Source organism: Heptranchias perlo, chromosome 12 (assembly GCF_035084215.1).
Source record: "Heptranchias perlo isolate sHepPer1 chromosome 12, sHepPer1.hap1, whole genome shotgun sequence".
Taxonomy (NCBI): domain Eukaryota; kingdom Metazoa; phylum Chordata; class Chondrichthyes; order Hexanchiformes; family Hexanchidae; genus Heptranchias; species Heptranchias perlo.
This window is the reverse complement of record NC_090336.1, coordinates 24,639,065-24,659,701: the sequence shown is the minus strand read 5'-3', so window position 1 is coordinate 24,659,701 and position 20,637 is coordinate 24,639,065. Positions and strand designations below refer to the sequence as shown.

The 20,637-nt window shown below is 42.0% G+C and overlaps 1 protein-coding gene across 1 annotated transcript in view; it reads right to left on the bottom strand.

Moving 5' to 3' along the window:
* dagla (diacylglycerol lipase, alpha) overlaps window positions 1-20,637 on the bottom strand; it is a 355,821-nt gene that overhangs the window by 105,664 nt on the left and 229,520 nt on the right. The window contains exons 4-5 of the mRNA XM_067993813.1: window positions 16,838-16,939; window positions 1,107-1,245 (exon numbers count right to left, since the gene is read on the bottom strand). Of these exons, the coding sequence (XP_067849914.1) occupies window positions 1,107-1,245; window positions 16,838-16,939 (241 nt within the window). The remainder of the gene's footprint in view (window positions 1-1,106; window positions 1,246-16,837; window positions 16,940-20,637) is intronic.

Genomic DNA, 20,637 nt, shown 5'->3' with positions numbered 1-20,637 from the left:
AGTATTTTTACTTCAGAGTGGTCTGTGTCCTTTTCCATAGCTATTCTAAACCTTATGATAAAATAAGCACTGCTCCCTAAATGCTCCCCAACTGACACTTGTTCCACTTGGCCCGCCTCATTGCCTAGAACCAAGCTCAGCAATGTCTATGTATAACTTTATACACTTATCTACATTAAACTCTATCTGCCAGTTGTTAGCCCACCTCCCCAAACAGTCTAAGTTCCTTGTAGCTTCCTCCACGTCCCAGTATTAACACTTCTGCTATTTTACTGTCATCCACAAGCTTTGAGATGAAAATAAGTGCCATTACTTTTTAAACCAAAATTGGAGAAGATACCTTGTGGTGAATTTGTAAATGAACTAGCACTCAGCACAAAAAATGTCCTACGAAGGCAAGAAAAGTCACTCACTTACCCTAAGATGATCATGATGAGAGGACAATAGCCTGTGCAGTATACATTTTACACACTACTGCCATAGAAAGCCACAACTATGGCCATCCCTTCGAATAGGCACTGATCAGATTGAGCTTTCGCTCTCAGAATCAAAAAGAATTCTGTCATCCAACCATAGGTGACCAGTTCAGGGGGGAGTAGCCCTTTGTTTCTATTTTATCATTTGCCTATTTATCTCCCATGTATATGTCAATGCATTAAAAAGATTAGAATTTTTCATACTCTAGAGCAAACACTCTTATTCCAAATGTTACCTATTATGTGCCGCTTGTATTCCATAACATTCAGCTCTACATCTGTGCAAGACATAACTTGACAAAATTTGAGGGAAATATGCAAGTTATAAGAGTTCACAGCAAGTAGAAAAAGCACCTCATCACGTCTCTCAAACTCACCTCAAAGTGTTTCACATACAATGAATTACTTTGAAGTGCAGTGACTGATGTGTAGAAAAACTCCCAGTGTGAAAATAACATGGCTTGGTAGCTTTGGAAGAGTAGATTACAGCATGATAGCTGATGAATGTGTTTGGTGGTGGAACCTCCCTTTTCCCTCTGACTAATTATATTACTTCATATACAACATTCCCAGCTGCTGTTGTGCATCACAAGATAGTAAGTCAGAAAATTATGAATTGTTCCCACTTACCGTAAATTATATGTTCTGAGGTTGCGCTGACGTCGCTTGGTCGCTCGAAGTTTCACGAATGTTCTGCCTGTTCGGTCGAAGACGCACATTACTGTTATACCAACGCTCAGAATAACAACCCAATTACAGGCTACAATTCCTGGAAGCAAAGGGAAGTCAGAACATGGATGTAAGTATGTTGGCCAACAGTCCCAAATTATTTAAAATCAAAAATGAAAAGTTTGCTTGTGTATATATGCATATATAAACTTAAGAAATGTCAGGGTGTGGACATGTATAACATGAGCTGCTTTAACATTGTATCTTACACTCAATTTCTGTTTAGAATTTCCACATTTTATTATTTTTAATATTTGGACACTTCATCTGTACGACTCAGCGTTCCATCACAATATGTATTTACTGGCTAAGCTATCAAGGCTAAGTTTGCAGCCATCAATGAGTGACATTAATGGAATAACAAAATTCTGCTGTCAAGATTAAAATACATGTGACCTCTGCAACTATGTTGGGAATGTCCAATTCCATTTCAGTCAATACCCTTGGGGCACAAGAAACAATATGAGAGAGGGGAAAAACTTCACCCTAGTCCAAACAGATTTACGGCAACAAGGATAGCCACTTTCCTTTCTTATTAACCATACTTGCAAAAGTAATATTCTGGTGAATGCAAAGGTCTAAATTCACCTATGATGATTTTTAAAAAAAAACTTATCAACCACCAGCCAAGGCAAACCACTGGTACTCTATCTCAGACCAAGTTGAGATCAGCTGAGGTTACATCGAGCCATTTTACCTATTTATGTAACCAGATATCATCTAAAGGCCAGTGATTTAACTGGCTGCTGCCTTTTCCCACCATGTTATTCACCAGTAGTTACACATGAATGAGCTATGAATCCATTTTTTTCCCATTCAATTTTACTACCTATATACAATGGTGTGTTTCTTAACTGTTGCTGAGATGGGCAAACATCACTGTTGCGTTGGTTTCAAGTAAGCAAAACAGTTGCTGATTTTAATATCTGTAAACAATTTTACAACACCAAGTTATAGTCCAACGATTTTATTTGAAATTTACAAGCTTTCGGAGGCTTCCTCCTTCCTCAGGTAAATGTCAGGAACTCCTCGAAGCCTACGTATTTATAAATCACAGAACAATACATGGTGATTACAGACAGTCTTTGCAACTGCCTGTTGCCAAGGCAATCACCGTGTTCAGACAGAGAGGTGTTACCTACAGAACCCCCGAATATACATTCAACAAAACAAAAAAAAACAAACAGGAAAAAAAAAGAGGCAGAAACATCCGGAAGGCAGAGAAAGCCAGCAAATGACCCGTTATATTAAAAACAGATAGCTTGTGTTCGCTGGTGGGCTTACGTGTAGCGTGACATGAACCCAAGATCCCGGTTGAGGCCGTCCTCATGGGTGCGGAACTTGGCTATCAATTTCTGCTCGACGATTTTGCGTTGTCGTGTGTCTCGAAGGCCGCCTTGGAGAACGCTTACCCGAAGGTCGGTGGCTGAATGTCCCTGACTGCTGAAGTGTTCCCCGACTGGGAGGGAACCCTCCTGTCTGGCGATTGTTGCGCGGTGTCCGTTCATCCATTGTCGCAGTGTCTGCATGGTCTCGCCAATGTACCATGCTCCGGGGCATCCTTTCCTGCAACGTATGAGGTAGACAACGTTGGCCGAGTCACAGGAGTATGAACCATGCACCTGGTGGGTGGTGTCCTCTCGTGTGATGGTTGTATCTGTGTCGATGATCTGGCATGTCTTGCAGAGGTTACCATGGCAGGGTTGTGTGGTGTCGTGGACGCTGTTCTCCTGAAAGCTGGGTAATTTGCTGCGAACGATAGTCTGTTTGAGGTTGGGTGGCTGTTTAAAGGCGAGTAGTGGAGGTGTGGGGATGGCCATAGCGAGGTGTTCGTCGTCATTGATGACATGTTGAAGGCTGCGGAGAACATGGCGTAGTTTCTCCGCTCCAGGGAAGTACTGGACGACGAAGGGTACTCTGTTAGTTGCGTCCCGTGTTAGTCTTCTGAGGAGGTCTATGCGATTTTTCGCTGTGGCCCGTCGGAACTGTCGATCGATGAGTCGAGCGTCATATCCCTATCTTACTAGGGCGTCTTTCAGCGTCTGTAGGTGTCCATCGCGTTCCTCCTCGTCTGAGCAGACCCTGTGTATTCGTAGGGCCTGTCCATAGAGGATGGCCTCTTTGACGTGGTTAGGGTGGAAGCTGGAAAAGTGGAGCATCGTGAGGTTGTCCGTGGGCTTGCGGTAGAGTGAGGTGCTGAGGTGCCCGTCTTTGATGGAGATTCGTGTGTCCAAGAAAGAAACTGATTCTGAGGAGTAGTCCATGGTGAGCTTGATGGTGGGATGGAACTTGTTGATGTTATCGTGTAGTCTCTTGAGTGATTCTTCGCCGTGGGTCCATAGAAAGAAAATGTCGTTGATGTATCTGGTGTATAGCGTTGGTTGGAGGTCCTGTGCAATGAAGAAGTCGTGCTCGAACTTGTGCATGAAAATGTTGGCGTATTGGGGTGCAAATTTGGTCCCCATGGCTGTTCCGTGTGTTTGGGTAAAGAACTGGTTATCGAAGGTGAAGACATTGTGATCCCAGTCGGGGAACACTTCAGCCGTCAGGGACATTCAGCCACCGACCTTTGGGTAAGCGTACTCCAAGGCGGCCTTCGAGACACATGACAACGCAAAATCGTCGAGCAGAAATTGATAGCCAAGTTTCGCACCCATGAGGACGGCCTCAACCGGGATCTTGGGTTCATGTCACGCTACACGTAAGCCCACCAGCGAACAAAAGCTATCTGTTTTTAATATAACGGGTCATTTGCTGGCTTTCTCTGCCTTCCGGATGTTTCTGCCTCTCTCTCTCTGTTTTTTAATCCTGTTTGTTTTTTTTTGTTTTTTTGAATGTATATTCGGGGGTTCTGTAGGTAACACCTCTCTGTCTGAACACGGTGATTGCCTTGGCAACGGGCAGTTGCAAATACTGTCTGTAATCACCATGTATTGTTCTGTGATTTATAAATACGTAGGCTTCGAGGAGTTCCTAACGTTTACCTGAGGAAGGAGGAAGCCTCCGAAAGCTTGTAAATTTCAAATAAAATCGTTGGACTATAACTTGGTGTTGTAAAATTGTTTACAATTGTCAACCCCAGTCCATCACCGGCATCGCCACATCACGATTTTAATATCCTGTTAGGAGCTGAAGCAAACACACACGCTCTATAAAAGAACATGACTTCATTGTAACTCAAGTTCTGTTTGCCTACCAGAAGTTCTGTCACCGGGGTTTATTTAATTGCGGTACAAATATACCACAGGGAAAGATCTCACTTATGCTTTTAAACAAAAACAAAAACTGCAAATGCTGGAAACCTGACTTAAGAACAATAACTGCTGGAAATACACAACAGGAATATCAGCGTCTGTAAAGAGAAAAGACAAGTTACGGTTTTGGATGCATATCCTTCTTTAGAACTGAAAATCTGAAAAGTCTCTTTGTATGGGAGTAGGGGCGGGGTGTGGAGACGACAACAAAAGGGAAAGGGGAGAGAAAACAAATATTCCAATCACTGAAAGGAAGTTAACAGGTTGAATGGTCTGCAAACTACTTAACCAGGAAGCAGGAACCTGTTAAGTAATTTAAAAGATCATTTCAGTGAGCAATATAAAAGCATTAGAATAAAAAAAACACACAAATAGCTAAGGTGGTGAAAAACACAGGAAAGGCATGTGATCTGAAATGAAAACAGGAAATAGTGATACACACTGTGAGATCTGCCAGCCCCAGAAAGAGAAAAAATAAGGCCAACTCCACAGATGCAGAAGTCACCCACCCTCAGAGCTGTGTTCTGACAAAAGGCCCACGCTCAAGCATCAACCCAAGAAAGTCAATGTTCAGATCTGAAGACTGCAGAGTGACCAGAAGAAAGATGAGATACTGTTCCTGAAGCTTGAGTTCAGCTTGTTTGGAGCAGTGTAGAAGAACAACAGCGGAAAGGTCACAGTGGGAATGGCAGGGCGAGTTAAAATGGCAAGCCACAGGAAGAACCAGGACAGTATGTGTGTTTGGTCTCCTCCGTGTAGAGACCACACCATGAGCAGCAAATACAGTCACTAGATTAGAGGAAGAACATATGAATTACTGACTCACACAGGCAGTGGTATGGGAAGGTGGATGGAAAGATGCTGCATCTGCTAAGATTGCACAGAAAAATGCCAGTGATAAGCAGCTGGAAGTTGGGTGGTGGAGAATGAAAGAGGATATTCTCAAGGAATAGTCCCACAAAAAAGTGGAGAGGAAAACGTGGATGCGGTGGGATTATGTTGTAGGTGGCAGAATGTGGAGGCTAGGAAGTTGGAAGGTAAGGACAGGATTACTCTGTCACTGTTGAGAGAAAAGGGAGAACAGAGAACCAGAAAATGGGATCTGTCAACGACCATCAAGGGAAAAGCTCGGTTGAGAGAAAAGGAGGACATTTCAGGAATTGGTTCCGAAAGTAGAGTCTTCAGAACAGCTACAATAGAAACAGAGAAACCAGGAGGAAGGATGGGGTCTTTATAGGTAGCAGGGTGGGAAGAAGCATAATCTAGATAGCTGTGGGATGATATAGGGTTTTAATAGATATTTGTGGAAAGCCTACTATCAGACATAGTATGGGGTTGTATTCTCTCGAGTTTAGAAGGTTAAGGGTGATCTGATCAAAGTTTATAAGATATTAAGGGGAACGGATAGGGTGGATAGAGATAAACTATTTCTGCTGGTTGGGGATTTTGGGAGTAGGGGGCACAGTCTAAAAATTAGAGCCAGACCTTTCAGGAGTGAGATTAGAAAACATTTCTACACACAAAGGGTGGTAGAAGTTTGGAACTCTCTTCCGCAAACGGCAATTGATACTAGCTCAATTGCTAAATTTAAATGTGAGATAGATAGCTTTTTGGCAACCCAAGGTATTAAGGGATATGGGCCAAAGGCAGGTTTATGGAGCTAGATCACATATCAGCCATGATCTTATCAAATGGCGGAGCAGGTACGAGGGGCTGAATGGCCTACTCCTGTTCCTATGTTCCTAGATGGAAAGAGATGTAGGGGAAAGAAAGGCAAGAGTCAGAGATGGCCCACGTAAAGATGAGAGATGGATGGAAATTGATAACATTATTAATGAAATTCTCAAAATCAGAGCAAGAGAGCAAGACAACCAGTCAAAGCAATCGAAGGGGAGGTCAGGGAGGTGGTCTGAGTGGGATTGAAACAAAGAGCAATCCACATATTGTACAAGACAATTCATCACTTATGCCAATAGGATAAAAAAAACTTGCAAAGAAGCTTTTTTTTAAAAAAAGCTCCTTTTCATCTTCATCAAACTCAGTATTTGAGTGTTGAATATGTTATGATTCTTATTGTGAACAACTGAAAAGAGGTGTTGCAGACAGCATGGCTCTTTGTAAAATTAATGCTTATATTTAACAAAAAACAGACATTTTTGTAATACAAGTCTAATATAGTTTTAATTGGCTATTCAGTACCGAAGGATTACACCCGAGATACTGACTGGCCCACTGTGTATTTCCAGCATACTTGGTCTACAGATTGAAAGCACTGCTCAACTCAAAGACTAAAAGTCTTTATTTACTACACAGCCATTTTTCACCACCTACAGTACAGCTCTGACTTTCTGAAGACGATGTCTGCATGGGCTATGCGAACAGCCTATTGGATGCTGTGTCCTTTTGAACTGCAACAATCAACATTATTACATCTAACATTCCAAAGGTTGGTACGTGTACATCAAACAAAAATTTATATTTTCTGAAGTAATGCACTTCAAAGTCACAGTCCTGTGAGACTAATAATTTACAAATGTAGCTATATTAAACAAATACATTCTAAACATTAAAGTCAGTACTACCTGTTTGACACAAATTAGTAGGGTGAACACAGCATCGGAGCAGTGGAAGTTGGGATGGAGATCACATTCGCTCGATCTCCGTCTGTAACATGCACCATGATAACTCTAGTTGAGGGGACGTGGGGACAGGAAGGCCCTGCCGAAAATAGGTGGGAGCCTCATTTCAATATTATAATTAAATCTAAATGCATTACAGTGAAAGCAAATAGAATTTCCAGTGTTTTTTTTTTATTCGTTCATGGGATGTGAGCGTCGCTGGATGTGAGGCCAGCATGTATTGCCCATCCCTAAAAGCCCGAGAAGGTGGTGGTGAGCCGCTGCAGTCCGTGTGGTGAAGGTTCTCTCACAGTGCTGTTAGGTAGGGAGTTCCAGGATTTTGACCCAGCGACGATGAAGGAATGGCGATATATTTCCAACAAGTCGGGATGGTGTGTGACTTGGAGGGGAACGTGCAGGTGGAGTTGTTCCCATGTGCCTGCTGCTCTTGTCCTTCTAGGTGGTAGAGGTCGCGGGTTTGGGAAGTGCTGTCGAAGAAGCCTTGGCGAGTTGCTGCAGTGCATCCTGTGGATGGTACACACTGCAGCCACTGTGCGCCGGTGGTGAAGGGAGTGAATGTTTAGGGTGGTGGATGGGGTGCCAATCAAGTGGGCTGCTTTGTCCTGGATGGTGTCGAAGCTTCTTATGTGTTGTTGGAGCTGCACTCATCCAGGCAAGTGGAGAGTATTCCATCACACTCCTGACTTGGGACTTGTAGATGGTGGAAAGGCTTTGGGGAGTCAGGTGGTGAGTCACTCGCCGCAGAATACCCAGCCTCTGACCTGCTCTTGTAGCCACAGTATTTATATGGCTGGTCCAGTTAAGTTTCTGGTCAATGGTGACCCCCAGGATGGTGATGGTGGGGGATTCGGCGATGGTAATGCCATTGAATGTCAAGGGGAGATGGTCACTTGTCTGGTGCCAATGTTACTTGCCACTTATGAGCCCAAGCCTGGATGTTGTCCAGGTCTTGCTGCATGCGGGCTCGGTCTGCTTCATTATTTGAGGGGTTGCAAATGGAACTGAATACTGTGCAATCATCAGCGAACATCCCCATTTCTGACCTTATGATGGAGGGAAGGTCATTGATGAAGCAGCTGAAGATGGTTGGGTCTAGGACACTGCCCTGAGGAACTCCTGCAGCAATGTCCTAGGGCATGAGATGATTGGCCTCTAGTTTCACACTAGATATGCAATGTGCCTTCATCATACTAATATAAAGCAGACATTAACGGTTGCCAGGTTTTTTACTGAAAGCAGTAAAGATTTAAAGATGTGCTGAGATATTTGGATTTATATCTTCTTGAGCCGACAGTATGTGTTTTTTTTTGCAGCTCTAAATTTTGTGCTAAGTGTTTTAGCAGTGCCATTTAAACTGACTGGGATTTCCTCATTATTTGTGTTTTGGAGGTGGAGCACAGAAGGGATAGCCAGTAACTGAGGTTGTACCAGGGATGGACTTACCAAACCTAATGTTACCCTCTAAATCACAACTATGAACTGAAGTTGCACTCTACAATAGAAGTATTAATTGAGTTGTGCCATGTGCTGCAATCTGACTTCCAGACAAATTCCACCACAGGCACGGCACTGCCAATGGTTGTCAAGATCACTACAGCTCTCAATTTTTACATCTGAGGTTGTTTCCAGGATGCCATCAATGACATGTCAGTCAATCAGTAGTGAATAAGTGTATAAAGCAAGTGATGGATGCATTGTTTGCAATAGCAAACTAGTTCATCTCACTCTCCATGGGTAAATAGCACCAACATGAAAGGACTGTGCTTTTTTTCCAGATGACAGCACTGCCCAAAGTCCAGTGGGTAACTGATGACACCCTATGGTTCCTTATCCTTAATTCCACTGTCTTCATGAACCACAAGAGCTACTATTCTCTGAACAGTATTTTGTTTGTGATCATCGGCATAGAATAATGCAGGTCAATGTGCATCATGACTACTGCCTTTGATTACCAGAATGGAATAATGCTGATGGTCACAGACAGCAGTCTTGATGCTTTTATCATGAGGCAGTCCATGATATCTCCATTATTTGTGCTTTACAGAAGAATGCCAGTTTGGCTGCTAGGTGACAAAGGCTAGCTCTGAAGCTCATGACATCTCAGACAGCTGCAAACATCAGCAAAGCTAAGAGCTAATGAAGTACAAGCAGCCACAAGAATTATTATATAACACATCATAGGCATCCTGAAGCACTGCCTCAGATGCCTTCACAAGTCAGAAGGCATGCCTCAAAATAGACTGCCCAAAGTGTCCCATAACATTATCATCCGCTGTAGGCTGCACATGCAACAAGGCATAAGCTTGGAGCAGATGGAGGAAGTGAACACCCAACTGCAGCCAGGAGGTGAACACCTTGAACAGGAAGACCCAGAGGACCTGCCTTTACAGGCTGTTTGAGTGGTATGCCAGGCGTTCACAGAGAAGACCTTTACTTAATTAGTCAATCCACTAAAAGCTTTAGCAGTCATCTTCACCGTGCCTTGTCCAAATGCACTGCCATGTCCAAATGCACCCTCATCTATCTTAACAGTTACTGTGTCTAAATTCCCATGAATTGCATTTGTTTCCTCGGCTGAAATATTATTAAGCACTATACCAAGAACACCAAGACACAGAAAAGCTTCAATACAACCAAATTCTGATGCCCTAAAAAAGTGATATGCTTGTATGTTTTTTGTATTGTAATACAAAGAAGTTATAGCACAGAAACAAGCCATTCAGCCCAGACATAGTCCCCTTCAACTTTGACTGTTTTTTCTAGCATTTTTATTTATCCATGGCATCCTAAGCTTCCTTCTTTTTAAATGAAATATAATTATTCTGTACCTGTGCAATCTCTTTTAATGGAAAAACCCCACTGTTTCTTGAGTCATGTATGCAAATTTTTCCTCATCTTCCTAAAATCTACCTTAATCTAATCTGGTGTTCTAGATTTTGTGCTGACTTTTTCTCTTTCTAGTTGGATCTTAAACCTCATCATATTGTGGCCACTACTCCCCAAAATGCTCACCCACATTTAGCTCATCTACCTGATCTATGTCATTACTCATAACCAAATCCAACATCACCTCTGACCTTACTAACATAGTGCTTGAGGAAGGAGGTTTGTATACATTTTAGGAATGCCATTCCTCTTTCTCCATCTATTCGCTCTCTCTCCCAATCAATAAGTGGATAATTAAAATCTCCCATTACGAAAATGTTGTTATTCTTACTGTTTCGCTCTCATCTGACTGCAGATCTCGTCTTCCATTTCCATACCACAATTTGGAGGTCTGTAATACACCCTACTACTGTAGCAAGCCCTTTTTTAATCTTTGAGCTCCAACCATATTGACCCTGTCTGTATCCTTTCCTTGTCTACATCAAACTTCTCCACAGCATGTATTCTTTTTTTTACCAATATTGCCATTCCGCCTCATTTTCTACCTTTTCTGTTCCTCCTAAATATATTTTATCCTGATATGTTCATTTTCCATTCTTATCCAGATTGCATCCAGGTTTCAGTTAATGCTATTAATTCCAGATCTTCCTGTAAAATAATTGCTTCCCGTTCCTCCAGTTTGTTCTCCATATTGCACATTGCAATACATGCATTTTAACCATGTTTTGCTTTTTTAACATTACTCCATGTGCCATTATTTATTTGTCTAAGCTACCCCTACCTTTTCAGTTTCCCCCCCATTTATAACTAGTCCAGTTGATTTTATTTCTCTACTCCATATGCCTCTTGCTAAATTGTTTTCTGCATGATTATTATCCTCTATTTCTCCCTTCCCTATTAGCTGTTCCTGGCTGGTTTTATTTTCCCAGCCCCCCTCCTTCCTAGTTTAAATACCTTGTTATTGGTACTTCCCTTTGGTGATACCGTGATCTGTGTATTCTAAACACTACTGCTTCTTCTCAGTGCTCAGGAGTAAGTCAGGTGGCTTGTTGCTATGTTTAAGAGAAAGTCAGGTAGTCCTCTACCTTCTTGGGCTGGGTCAGATGATGATCCATCCTGGCTCTGCCACATCAAGGCAGCTGTGGCTGCTGCCTAGTCCTGCACACTTTCCACCACACTTATAGTCATTTGAATAGGATGGCAGAAGGATCTGAACGAGTTGCTGTCCAAGCATCTTAAACCATGCCAACTCTAGCCGTTCAAGTGCTGGGTACTGCCTCACTATGCCCATTGATATATGTGACAAGAGACCTAATGACACCAATAAGTTCTGTGAGGCAGTTACCGATAGTTCTCGCAATCTAATTCCCAAGCATCTTGAAGCTGGAGGAGGGGGGGGCCCATTCCACACTAGAGTTCAAGATCTCTACAGCAGCATCGGAGCATTCATATGTGACACTACAACTAAGCCAAAGGGTTTCTGCTGGTGATACTGAGGAGTTACCATTATTCCATGGTGGATTTAATGCCGAAAGTCCATCCGTTATAACAGCAGACATGGATAGTGGACTCCTTCACATTAGCCCCCAGTTGTTTCAGATTTATTGGCAAAGTCTCCAATGACTCAATCAACATTCTGGATTCAGAAAGCATCATTCTTTTAAAAGCAGGCCCAATAAGGTCTGCATCCCTGGGCTCCATTGTTAATGGACATGAGCTAACCCCTTGGAGAGCAGGTTCCTTACTCCTCTGATCCAAAAAAAATCTTCCACCAAAGCATCTGAAAATTTCTCCTTCATTTAGTACAAAAAACACCTTAAAGTAAGTTTTGGTGTTTGCAAAAACATTGCAGCTCCTCTTTGAGTGCTGCTGTCGTATTTTAACTCCTAAAACACAGGAAATCAGCATCAGAATCAGCAAGCTTCCAATGAACTCATTGTTTACATCAAGAGCTTGCTGGGAAAATGATAGAGGCTCCAGCGGAATCAGAACTCAATCAATGCAGTGGATGCAAAACCTGCTGCGTTCGCTTCCTGGCTGGGTCTGCGCTCAGCCTTGAAAATTCACCCGCAAAAGTATGTCTGAACAGAGTCTAGTCACAGTGACTTTCTATTCCACACTTTGAAGTGGTTATTTACATACTGTAGGTTTAGGTTCAGTTGGAGGTCTTCATCAAATGGAGTCTGACTTATTATCATGTCAGTTATGTGTAGTTTGTACTGTACTGATTATTTCAGATTTGCAGCATTCACAGTTTTTCTTTTTATCTCTTAGTTGTCGCACATCCTTAGCTACTGCCTGCTTCTCCTTCACAGGAATTCGCTATCAAAGGCATGCTCAACATAGCCTGGAAAAGCAGCATTTCAAACAAGAGTAAGTGAAGTAAGGCAGCTCCTCAACAACAGATTTTTCTAAAGTAGAGGATAATAATAAGGATATAGAAAATATGACATGCTTTTTGGAAGGAGATCATCACCATTGAGCTTGTAAACACCTTCATTGGTAGCTTGCTGATTGTGATGCAGATTTCTTGTGCTGCTTCAGGATTTGAAGTTCTGCAGCAGCACCTCAAAGGGGAGCTGCAATGTTGTTGCAAACAGCAAAAATTATTTTAAGCTGGCACTGATTTCAGAGCAATTGGTCTGTTTATAGGCTGTTTGGGAGTCATCTTTATATTGTTCATTTTGAATGTTTTTTGCACTCTGCATTTTAAGAAATTGTATACCATTTTCTTCTTCCCCTTTTAATTCTTCCTGCGATGCTTACCTTTTGGGTTGCATTCATATATTTAAGACACCTTCTCCCAAGCTTTGAATAATTGTATTCTACAGCTGGCTTCTTCCTTAATGTGGTTCCAGTGACTCTCCTTCCAACTTCCTGTGGGAGGGCACTGGGCTCCACCAGGCAGTTGACCACAGGCTTTAAATCTCATTGTGAGAATTATTTTAGCTATGTACCAGCAACCTACCACACATTGGGCCAGTGGATTAGAGCTCCAAAATGCTTGCCTCACCTATTCTATTTCATTCATTTTAAGAGCTGGAAGGTTCTTGGGTTCCTCAGCACATACAGATAAACGGACAGATTTTCAAGGAACTATAGGATTAAAGGTAACGGACTGGGCTCTACTGAGATTTAGTAGGCAAATAGTGCATGTGGTGAACTAATGGGTGGGAAAGGCCCAGGTTAGATCCCTAGTCGGTTGAGTTGGTTGCTCTCAGCTAGGCCTAGTGCTGAGGGTACTACACTTGGTCATAGCACTGCGAAGGGGATAAAGAACAAGCGTGCATTTATATAGCGCCTTTTGTGTCCTCAGGACATCCAAAAGCACTTCATAGACAATGTAGTACTTTTGAAGTCTGGTAATTGTTGTAATGTAGGCAGTTGGCAGCAGCCAATTTGCACACAACAAAGTCCCATAAACAGCAATGAGATAAATGACTGGATAAACTGTTTTTTTAAAATGGTGTTGGTTGAAGGATAAATGTTGGCCAGGACACTGGGAGAATTTCAGGCAGATGGGGCCTCAGTTTAATGTCTCATCCAAAAGATGGCACCTCCACCAGTGCAGTACACCCTCAGTATTGCACTGAAGTATCAACCTAGATTATATCATAGTAGGTACAGTATAGGAGGCTGCCATTCAGCCCATTGTGCCTGTGCTGACTCTTTGAAAGAGCTAATCAATTAGTCCCATTCCCCTGCTCTTTCCCTATAATCCTGTAAATTTTTTCCCTTCAATTATTTATTTAATTCCCTTTTGAAAGTTACTATTGAAACTGCTTCCACCACCCTTACAGGCAGTGCATTCCAGATCATTACAACTCGCTGCATAAAAGAATGTTTCCTCATGTCGACTCTGTCTCTTTTGCCAATCGCCTTAAATCTGTGTCCTCTGGTTACCGACTCTTCTGCCACTGGAAACAGTTTCTCCTTATTTACTCTATCAAAACCTTCCATGATTTTGAACACCTCTATCAAATCTCCCCTTAACTTTCTCGGTTCTAAGAACAACCTCAACTTCTCCAGTCTCTCCACATAACTAAAGACCCTCACCCTGGTACCATTCTTGTAAATTTCTTCTGCACCCTCCCTAAGGCCTTGACATCCTTCCTTAGGGTGCCCAGAAGTGAACACAATACTCCAAGCTGAGGCCTAACCAGTGTTTTATAAAGATTTAGCATAACTTTCTTGCTTTTGTACTTTTATGCCTCTATTAATAAAGCCCAGGATCCCATATGCTTTTAACAGCCTTCTCAACTTGTCCTGGATGATACCTGGGCTCCAAGGGTTAAATTACAAGGAGATATTACACAAGCTAGGGTTATAGTCCCTGGAATTTAGAAAATTACGGGGTGATTTGATCAAAGTTTTCAAGATATTAAGGGGAACTGATAGGTTAGATAGAGATAAACTATTTTCGCTGGTTGGGGAGTCTAGGACTAGAGGACATAGCCTAATAATTCAAGCCAGGAGTGAAGTTAGGAAACACTTCTACATGCAAAGGGTGGTAGAAGTTTGGAACTCTCTTCCGCAAAACAGCAGTTGATGCTAGCTCAACTGTTAATTTTAAATCTGAGATTGATAGATTTTTTTGTTAACCAAAAGGTGTTAAGGGGTATGGGGCTAAGGCGGGTATATGGAGTTAGGTCATAGATCAGCCATGATCTCATTGAATGGTGGAACAGGTTCGAGGGGCTAAATGGCCTTCTCATGTTCCTATATCCCTGTCACCTTCAAAAATTTCGGTCTGCTCCACCCCCCGGTTTCTCTGTTCCTGCATCCCCTTTAAAATTGTACCATTTAGTTTACATTGCCTCTCCTGATTCTTCCTACCAAAATGCATCACTTAACAGTTCTCTGCGTTAAATTTCATCTGCCATGTGTCTGCCCATGTCACCAGCCTGTCTACGCCCTCCTGAAGTCTGTAACTATCCTCCACATTGATTACTACATTTCCGAATTTCATGTCATCTGCAAACTTTGAAATGTTTGTCTCTAGAACGGGGCTTGAACCTTCTGACTCAGAGGTGAGAGTGCTACCACTGAGCTCACCAGTTTTGCTATGCCTGTTCGTTATCCAGTGACTCCTGCCAAAAAGAATGTGAATGTGGTTGTGGATGTGGTTGTGGTTGTGGTGTGAAATAATGATCAGGCTCGGATGTAGTGCCTCCAGATTGAAACAGCCTGCTAACATTCGCAGTCTAGACTCGTACATGATGAATATCCACTTGGTATGGGGTGCTGGCACCCATGGAAATGTGCCACAGCATAAGGAGAAATGAGAAGAAAATTTGAATAAGAATAACATGTATTTTGGAAGCCAAGAAGCCTTCTTTCTTTTTTCATTGAAAACAATGGGACTGAAAACATTTGTACCTGGAGAAAAATGTTAAACTGTTCGATTAAACTTTCCATCTTCAAAGTACCCTGAACATCTAACATGGGTATATTTCTCATTTTTCTTTTAAGAACAGTTTAATGCCAGGGTCAAAATCAGCCCTTTTCAGTTAATGCTTGACATATTTTACATATCTGACTAACAATCTTACCTGTCTGAGTTAATCATCAGTGGATGCTACTGTCTATTTTTGGCTGAGGGTAAGACTCTCTGTACTTTCAGATATTCTACTTTTTCCTTGTTGCTTTCTCCCCTTCTTCAGCCTCCCCAAAAGCCAGGTGGGAAGGCTGCTCCAGAAATGCCAATATTGCTCTCAATTGGTCATTGGAGGTGCATAACTGTGAACAAGGGAGTGAAAATCCTTGTGATTTTCTTTCCTTTTCTAATCCTCATGTTTGTTTTGCACCTGCTGCATCTGCACAGCTCAGATGAACTATGTATGCAGGGAAAATGCAGGCAAAAACTTACATTTTTAAAAATTGCTAAGATGACCCATCACCACCTTCTCAGAACACCTAGGGATAGGTAAAAAAATGTAGTCTTGCCATATCCTAAGAACAAATAAAATTCTCTGCACTTCATGTCATCAATACATGACTCATTGTAGATTTCAGATATGCACATATATCTTGTTCTCTAGCTGCTTGGTCTAAAATGGTGCTGCTGCTCCTCCTGCAATCAGAGATAGATTCAGTGACTGATACTGTGATGCAGGACTACCATACCGGCTCCTTGTCTGAAAACAGTCTATTTCAAGAGAGGAGGAATATTGGGATAGTCCCAGCTCCCATACAGTTTATGAATCTGTCACATACATACTGCAAGAGCAGGAGTAATCAGTACCACCTGGTACAGGCTGAAGGGCGGTCTCCAAAACAAACTGGGTATGATCAGTGACTCAGAGAAGGCACATCAGACAGGTGGAAATGGTGACAAATGGCCTGTCATTGGCCAAGTACCTCAAGTTGTCAATTCCAACCCAGAAGCCCTGGACATGTTGGTGCCTACCATCAAGCCTGTACCTCCTCACACAGCAATTGCTTGATCCCACCTGAACCACCAAGAGAAAATGATAATCGGAAGCCATGCATTACTCCCTAAGGCAGGGAAAGGGAAAATAAATCAGGTGATTAGCTGATTCAGGCATACATGCTCTTGTGCATCTCCTGGAAGCCAGCTGTATTATCAGACCAGGAGCAGATTGAGGCTTAGTGCGCATCTCAGGGAGACTTAAAGGAAGTAAATGTATTCTTGTTTTGGCAGCAAAAAAATATAGCCAAAAGCATAATAGACTAAAATCAATACAGTAACATCTCTTCATCTTTGAGATTGCATTAATTCTGAGAGCTGATCACCAGAGCTATTCACTCAGTTAGACATTATGTGCATGTGTATGTAGGTAACAGAGTACTATTAATAATTGGAGGGTATACTTACGCTCTTTGTACTCACCCAAGGTAACATTCTTTGCAGTAGTGTCATTACAGGAGTGGTAGTACTGAGCTAACCAGACAATTCCTATGATTGCGTACGCAAACTCTATTAACACAATTGCTGGAAGGAAGAAACACAGCCATGTACCCGGGTTATAATCTTTTTTGCACCAAAGAGATAAACTTCATTTTAAAAACAGTATATAGAGTGTAGTTAGTCAGCAGACAATTTAATACCAAATTATTCTATTCAAAAATCAAATATAACATTTAATTAGTAACTTATTTGTCTGTCAATTTGAGGATACTCTGCAGTTGTTCAGCATTAGAATAAGCTCTAAAACAAGTCACTGATTACCAGTAATTTGCTTCTGCAGATTTTGCATTGCCATTCCAATCACACCTTTGTGAAAACTTAATGTTCATTTTCTTTTCTCTTTTGTCCACAACACGCATTCAGAATACTTAAATCTTTGGCTGAATTTAATGACTGCAAATGTTAGACTGCACAGTGCACACAAAACAAGCCTAGACAAATGCAGATTACAAGGTCAGAATAAAAATGTAAAAAAAAAGTACAGCAACAAAAAAAAAATCCTGGAAATACATAGGTCAGTTAGCATCTGATAGAGAAATCATCATCATCATCTTCATCAGTCAACTCCTGTAACTACTCCTTACACCACTGACCAGAAGTTTAACTGGGCCAATTATATGAACAGCGTAGCTACAAGAGATGCACAGAGAATGAACAATCTGATGAGTGGTTCATCTCTTGACCCCACAATGCCCTCCACCATCTATAAGGCAAAAGTCAGTAGTGTGGAAATACTCACCACTCACCTAGAGGGGGAAGATGCAATAATGCTCAAGAAGCTCGACGCCATCCAGGACAAAGCAGTCTGTTTGATCAGAACTCCTGCCACTGAACTCAATATCCATTCACTACTGGTGTACTGTGGCTCCAGTACATACTACTTACAGAATGCACTGCAGCAATGCACCAAGCTTACTGTGACAGCACCTCCCAGCCCCACAACTTCCATCACCAATGAGGACAACAGCAGCAACATCACTTTTAAGTCACACACACTATCCTGACTTGGACATCTACTGTTGTTCCTTCACTATCACTTGGTCACGATCCTAGAACTTTGTGATCCTAGCCATTGCAGAAGCTCCATCACCACATGGACTACAGTGGTTCAAGGAGAAGGCCCACCTCCTTCTCAGGGCAATTAGGGATAGGCAATAAGTGTGACTTTGCCAGTGTCATTCACATCTCGAGAACAATATCAGCATTGGATTGAGAGCTGGCTTTGTTTAATTACAAGAATATACTGTACCCATCCTCTCAACAGGCAGTCACTTTATACATTTTATCTCTTGCTGAGAGGAGCAGAGGCCAGATGCTATAATGGTAAATAAGGAAATAGCAGAGACGTTAAATAAATATTTTGTAACTGTCTTCACAGTAGAAGACACAAAAACTTACCGGAAATAATGGGGAACCAAGGATTCTAATGAGAGTGAGGAACTTAAAGTACTTAAAATTAGTGAAGAAAAAGTTCTGGAGAAATTAATGGGACTAAAAGCAAACAAATCCCCTGGACCTGATGGCCCACATCCTAGGATTTTAAAAGTGGTGGCTGCAGAGATGGTGGATGCATTGGTTTTGATCTTCCAGAATTCCACAGATTCTAGAACGGTCCCCATGGATTTGAAGGTAGCAAAGGTAACCCTGCTATTCGAGAAAGGAGGGAGAGAGAAAACAGGGAACTATAGGCCAGTTAGCCTGACATCAGTAGTAGGGAAAATGCTAGAATCTATTATTAAGGACGTGGTATCAGGGCACTTAGAAAAGCATAAATATGATTAGGCAGAGTCAACATAGTTTTATGAAAGGGAAAGAGTGTTTGGCAAATCTATTAGAGTTTTTTGAGGGTGTAACCAGCAGGGTAGATAAGGGGGAACCAGTAAATTTGGATTTTCAAAAGGCATTTGATAAGGTGCCACACAAGAGATTGTTACACAAGATTAGGGCTCATGAGATTGGGGTAATATACTAGCATGAATTGAGGATTGGTTAACAAACAGAAAACAGAGATTAGGGATAAACGGGTCATTTTTGGGTTGGCAGGTTATATCTAGTGGGGTGCCGCAAGGATCAGTGCTTGGGCCTCAACTAGTTACAATATATATCAATGATTTAGATGAGGGAACCGAGTGTAAGTATCCAAGTTTGCTGACGATACAAAGCTAGGTGGGAAAATAAGCTGTGAGGAGGATGCATAGAGGCTGCAAAGGGATATAGACAGGTTAAGTGAGTGGACGATAAGATGGGGGATGGTGTATAATGTGGGGAAATGTGAAATTATCTACTTTGGTAGGAAGATTAGAAAAGCAGAATATTTATTAAGGGCGAGAGACTCAGAAATGTTGGTAGTCAGAGGGATTTGGGTGACCTTGTACATGAATCACAGAAAGTTAACATGTAGGTACAGTAAGCAATTAGGAAGGCAAATAGTATGTCAGCCTTTATTGCAAGGGGGTTGAAGTATAAGAGTAAGGAGGTTTTGCTGCAATTATATAGGGCTCTGGCAGGACCACATCTGGTTTTTGGTCTTCTTACCTAAGGAAGGATATACTTGCCTCAGAGGGGGTGCAATGAAGGTTCACTGGATTGATTCCTGGGATGAGAGGGTTATCCTATGAGGAGAGATTGAGTAGAATGGGCCTATATTCTCTGGAGTTTAAAAGAATGTGGGGTGATCTCATCGAAACACAAGATTCTGAGAGGTCTTGACAGGGTAGATGCTGAGAGGCTGTTTCCCCTGGCTGGAGAGTCTAGATCTAGGGGGCATAGTCTTAGGATAAGAGGTCGGCCATTTAGGATGAGAAGAGGAAACATTTCTTCACTCGGAGGGTTTTGAATCTTTGGAATTCTCTACTGCAGAGGGCTTGGATGCTCAGTCATTGAGTACATTCAAAACTGAGATCAATGGATTTTTGGACACTAAGGGAATCAAGGGACATGGGGATAGTGCAGGAAAGTGGAGTTGAGATAGAAGATCAGCCACGATCTTAATGAATGGCAGAGCAGGCTCAAGGGTCCGTATGGCCTAGTCCTGCATCTATTTCTTACATTCTTATATTTTCTTAGAGGTGGAGAGCAATACTAAGGGAGATTCACCAAGGGCTGCTCTCGCAACTTCTAGCAACTACTTTTGGTTCAACATTCAGCAGGTCTCTTAGACAATGCACAACAGTGTGACCAAAGTGATCCAGAAAAGGGGACAAAATCTCTTTTCTTTTTAAAAGAAGTCATCCCACTCTTTCAATTCTCTGCCCTACTTACCACTAATGGCTCAGAAAACAGACAAGCAATCGCCTTGCTGACCTCTGCGAATGACGATTCTATAACCAGCCTCTTGGTGCTGCAGGAGCACAGCCTAAGCTGAATGTTCCTTTGATCTTCCCCAACAGTGAGATCAGGAACGTGGCACATAGAAATTAAGGATGTTATCCACTATTGACCATTCTGCAGCAGCACGCATTCAGTGTGCTGTACATATTGTATATGATTTCATTTTCATGCTCAAATCCGTTTTTTCTGTTATAATCTAAAACATCGTCAAATTCAGATTAAATGACTGAATAAAAGAAAATACAAACATGTCCCAATTTTAATAGTTGGTAAATTTAATTAACACTTCACTAGGTTTCGTCTGTAATGACTGACATGAAAGGAAGCAGAAGACTCAATTCCAAACTTTGTCCAATTCCATTCAATCTAATTCATCCATACTTTTTATTGTT